At 44.2% G+C, this 5,439-nt stretch overlaps 1 protein-coding gene across 1 annotated transcript; it reads left to right on the top strand.

Annotated features, from left to right (window-relative positions):
- The first annotated feature begins 2,057 nt into the window (after nt 1–2,057).
- LOC311110579 (thioredoxin-dependent peroxide reductase, mitochondrial-like) lies at nt 2,058–4,418 on the top strand. The gene is made up of 7 exons (XM_084153096.1): nt 2,058–2,157; nt 2,500–2,614; nt 2,839–2,980; nt 3,163–3,298; nt 3,698–3,801; nt 3,893–4,058; nt 4,217–4,418. Exons 1-7 carry the CDS (start codon nt 2,062–2,064, stop codon nt 4,268–4,270), a joined length of 813 nt encoding a protein of 270 aa, XP_084009222.1. The 5' UTR covers nt 2,058–2,061; the 3' UTR covers nt 4,271–4,418.
- Nucleotides 4,419–5,439: the final 1,021 nt, after the last annotated feature.

Genomic DNA, 5,439 nt, shown 5'->3' with positions numbered 1-5,439 from the left:
AAGCTAACTCTCTCTCCTCTGCTCTTGTCCTTCTAGACCTGTCTGCTGCCTTTGATACTGTGAACCATCAGATCCTCCTCTCCACCCTCTCCGAGCTGGGCATCTCCGGCGCGGCTCACTCCTGGATTGCGTCCTACCTGACCGGTCGCTCCTACCAAGTGGCGTGGCGAGAAGCTGTCTCCGCACCACGTGCTCTCACCATTGGTGTCCCCCAGGGCTCAGTTCTAGGCCCTCTCCTATTCTCCCTATACACCAAGTCACTTGGCTCTGTCATATCCTCACATGGCCTCTCCTATTATTGCTACGCTGACGATACACAACTAATCTTCTCCTTTCCCCCTTCTGATAACCAGGTGGCGAATCGCATCTCTGCATGTCTGGCAGACATATCAGTATGGATGACGGATCACCACCTCAAGCTGAACCCTGGCAAGACGGAGCTGCTCTTCCTCCCGGGGAAGGACTGCCCGTTCCATGATCTCGCCATCACGGTTGACAACTCCGTTGTGTCCTCCTCCCAGAGTGCGAAGAGCCTTGGCGTGACCCTGGACAACACCCTGTCGTTCTCCGCTAACATCAAGGCGGTGACCCGATCCTGCAGGTTCATGCTCTACAACATTCGGAGAGTACGACCATGCCTTACACAGGAAGCGGCACAGGTCCTAATCCAGGCACTTGTCATCTCCCGTCTGGATTACTGCAACTCGCTGTTGGCTGGGCTCCCTGCCTGTGCCATTAAATCCCTACAACTCATCCAGAATGCCGCAGCCCGTCTGGTGTTCAACCTTCCCAAGTTCTCTCACGTCACCCCGCTCCTCCGCACACTCCACTGGCTTCCAGTTGAAGCTCGCATCTGTTACAAGACCATGGTGCTTGCCTATGGAGCTGTGAGGGGATCGGCACCTCTGTACCTTCAGGCTCTGATCAGTCCCTACACCCAAACGAGGGCATTGCGTTCATCCACCTCTGGCCTGCTGGCTCCCCTTCCTTTGCGGAAGCATAGTTCCCGCTCAGCCCAGTCAAAACTGTTCGCTGCTCTGGCACCCCAATGGTGGAACAAGCTCCCTCACGACGCCAGGACAGCGGAGTCACTCACCACCTTCCGGAGACATTTGAAACCCCACCTCTTTAAGGAATACCTGGGATAGGATAAAGTAATCCTTCTACCCCCCCCCCCCCCCAAAAAAAAAAAAAAAAAAAAAAAAACATATTGTAAAGTGCTTATCCCACTGGCTATAGGGTGAATGCACCAATTTGTAAGTCGCTCTGGATAAGAGCGTCTGCTAAATGACGTAAATGTAAATGTAAATGTCTCAAAAATGTATTTGCTACATTTTGCTACTCTGTATTTTATTTGATATAATGTGGATTTTTCTTCGTTATTTCCTTGTGTTATCCCTCTGGCTGTTCTGTTTTTTTGTGTTTTACATGTTACTGTTGTTTATTTTATTTTTTAAATACCCAAGAACAAGAAGAAGAAGAGGACGCAAGTCCACAGAGTTTCTAAACCCAGAGGTGCAACATCGCGAGACTTCCGGGAACGCTTGCGAAACAGACCAGGCCGGGGTTTGAGAAGTCAATAAGAGAAGTGAGAAATTCTTGCTTAGTTGGTAATTTTCTCGAAATCTAAAGGGAATAACATAGATTCAAGCCAATGTCTTAAGTTATTGAACATGTTAGTTCTCCAACCTCGTGAAAGTGACAAACTGACACGTTTTCATTTTCGTCCAAAACAACTTTATATCGAAAGAGTGCCTTTGATTTGACGGCTTGCACATGCGCAGTTCGGCGCGAGACGACCGTTAGACCCGATGATGTGTTTCTAAGCATTAGGCTTGCTGGCCAATGTCGTCATGTCATCGCCTACAAGTGTATTGGAGAAGCAGTTTTAGTCTATCTTCCTACTGTACTGTCTTTGTCAAGGCCTTGTGATTTGCTGCAGTGAGCGTCCTCTCTCCTCGCCTCATTCTCAAAACACATTGGAGAAGGTCAGAGGGGAGGGACCTGTGGCTTTCTCATCCAATGGGTTTTGAGAAGGAGAGGAGAGAGGACTCTAGGAGTATGCAAATTACCTTGGTTTCCACTAATGCGATTCAGCCTCTGCCCTTGTCAATATACAAAATGGCAGCCACCGTTGGGAGACTACTAAAGACCTCTGTAAGTTCATTTAGAAAGATTTGTATTTTACAAAGTTACCAGTAGTAGTGGGCTGCATTGAAATACAAATGGTATAATGGCAAATTATAATTGGCAATGCGAATTGTACGAAGAGTTGCAGAAAGTCTCAACTGAGCTTGACGGTAACGTCACTGTGACTTTATTCAGGACAAATCCCTCTGCCCAAATAAAGCCTTACCGCTAATGGCAAATTAAGTAAAAACTCTAAATATACAATCACTGATTATACTAACTGTCTAATGGTCATCAGCGCCAATAATAACGGTTGTTGTCACGAAGTGCAATTTCTCTTATCTCTAACGTTACCCCCTCCCCATCAAGGCAAAGGTTGCATCTGGAGTACTGAAAGTAGCAGCATCGCCACATGGAAATTCAGTGAGCAAGGCCTCAAGAATTCTGATCTCTCCTGTGCTGCAGAAAACCTGTTTCTCCACCAGTATGTATAGACCATGGACAGGGAATGTGATATGAAGTTGATCAAAGTGAGGGGTGGATGCAGAAATTATGCATATCCAATTGCATTCCCAAAACACATTCAGTAACTGCTGAAGTTTTATACAATTATATTAAAGTCATGCAATAAAGTAAATGTTATAACGTTTTTGTCCTTCACCTAAATACAGACTCCACTTAATTCATTTCATATCTTTCTCCCAATAGGTACAGCTGGATGGGCTCCAGCTGTCACTCAACATGCACCACATTTTAAAGCTACAGCTGTCCACAATGGCGAGTTCAAGGAGATGAGCCTAGATGACTTTAAGGGCAAATACCTGGTCCTTTTCTTCTACCCTCTTGATTTGTGAGTACCACTATTCCCTTGGAAAGACAAGCATGGATTGCTGTGTTTAGCTGCATGTGGTGTACAGTACACCATCCTTGACTTTATTCATCTTTAGAATTATTTAGCGGCCTATGGTCTTTGCACTACAGATTGTGGATGTGACATTTTATTCAGAAACCTTTTTTTCTTTCTCCTTACAGCACATTTGTTTGTCCGACAGAGATCATCTCATTCAGTGACAAGGCCAGCGAGTTCCATGACATCAACTGTGAAGTGGTGGGCGTGTCGGTGGATTCTCACTTCACCCACCTGGCATGGATAAACACCCCTCGCAAGGTACAGTGGGTGTACATAGAGTAGTATTCCATAGACATAAAGAAATCATTCCATATACATACAGACAGTATTCCATGGACATAGACATTATTAAGCCTGGCGGGTAGGAGCGTTGGGCCAGTAACCGAAAGGTTGCTGAATCGAATCCCCGATCTGACAAGGTAAAAATCTGTCATTCTGCCCGAGCAAGGCAGTTAACCGACTGTTCCCCGAGCGCCAAAGACTTGGATGTTGATTAAGGCAGCCCTCCGCACCACTCTGATTCAGAGGGGTTGGGTCAAATGCGGAAGACACATTTCAGTTGAATGCATTCAGTTGTACAACTGACTAGGTATCCCCCTTTCCCTTTATTACATAGACACACAGTGCTAATAAATTGTCATGGCATCTTGTTCTCAGGCTGGAGGTTTGGGTGACATCCACATCCCCCTGCTGGCAGACCTCAACAAACAGGTGTCCAGAGACTATGGCGTACTTCTGGAGGGTCCTGGCATTGCACTGAGGTACTGTGCATTCCAAATGGCACCCTATTCCCAATATAGTGTATTTCTACCATGATATTGAGTAGTTGTCCATTGTCTGTTTGTCCATTAGGGGACTGTTTATCATTGATCCAAATGGTGTGGTGAAGCACATGAGCGTCAACGACCTGCCAGTAGGCCGCTGTGTGGACGAGACCCTGCGTCTGGTGAGGGCCTTCCAGTTTGTGGAGACTCACGGTGAAGTGTGCCCTGCTAGCTGGACCCCTGACTCTCCTACGGTGAGGCCACTCCCCTTCACTACCCTGCCAGGGCCTCGGACAACTGAAATGAATACAAGCACCAAAATATGAGTAGCAAGGACTTTGTCTTGGTGGTCTCCCATCAGTTCATTGTTTTTGGATGATCAGTTTGCTGACTACATGTTTTTGTTTTTCAGATCAAGCCAACTCCAGAAGGTTCAAAGGAGTACTTTGAGAAAGTCAACGACTAGAGGACACACTTCATAGCTTTAATAAATCAATTAAAATATCCTGAACTGAAAAAGAAAACTGTATAGATATACCAAATACTTTCCATTATAGTTTAGTTTTAAAAGGTGAATTTGTTTTAAAGTAGACAGAAATAAAGATTTGAAGTGGTCGGTTGTCTGAGTTGAAACATTTCATCCTGTTTGCTAGCTTCCATTTCCTACAAGCAATTCACTATCATCATATTGCAAGTATTGAGAGAGCCTACATGTTCCTTTAAAATAATGAAATGGTTCTAACATGGCAAAGAGCATGTAAATATTGTCAAGAGTTTCAGGGGTCTGTTGACAGTATCAAAATAAGCAAATGTTGGACAAACTCCCATCATACACTTTTCAATCAATAGAATAAAACTGATCATACAAAAATATTGTATTTTCCCCAAACAGTGTTAACAGAATGTTGCTACCATGTCTTGGCTAGTTGAAAAAATAAAGGAATCAGTTACCAGCTTTAAAAGCCAGACAACTTAACCTTCATTTACAAACCATGCCTATATAAGCCCTGTACATAAAGATTTCTTTTTTTACAGCAAGTTAATATGCAGGGTTAAAATGTCTTAAGACATATGGTACACATCAGGTGCCAGAAATCAACTTCAATGGATGTAGAATTTGAAATTAGAAAAAGGCAATGCCACTCACACATTTAAGGTACATAATGTATTTACATGGGGGAAAAGCATTTTAAATACTCTGCAGTAGTGTATGTAGCTAAGTGTATTTCACTTTGTACAGTACGTTTGTGGAAACTCGGCACAATCGCCTCATTTCATGACATTCACAATGTTTCAGGTTATGAAAACCAAAGATAGCGTGAGGGACATGGCTGACCAAAGAACGGTGCACTTTAAAGCTTTAAAAAATACATAAAAACAAAGTGTCAGTTTTGTCAATGTCATCCCATATGGGCGGCAGGTAGCTTAGTGGTTAAGAGCGTTGTGCCAGTAACCGAAAGGTCGCTGGTTCTAATCCCCGAGCTGACTAGGTGAAAAATCTGTCGATGTGCCCTTGAGCAAGGCACTTAACCCTAATTGCTCCTGTAAGTCGCTCTGGATAAGAGCGTCTGCTAAATGACCAATTATTATTATTATTATTATTATTATCCCTTTCTGCAAGCAGCCAGCACAAAG

Source organism: Coregonus lavaretus (assembly GCF_964263955.1).
Source record: "Coregonus lavaretus genome assembly, chromosome: 1".
NCBI classification, from domain to species: domain Eukaryota; kingdom Metazoa; phylum Chordata; class Actinopteri; order Salmoniformes; family Salmonidae; genus Coregonus; species Coregonus lavaretus.
The sequence above is the reverse complement of the archived record's forward strand: the minus strand, read 5'-3'. Positions and strand labels throughout refer to the sequence as shown.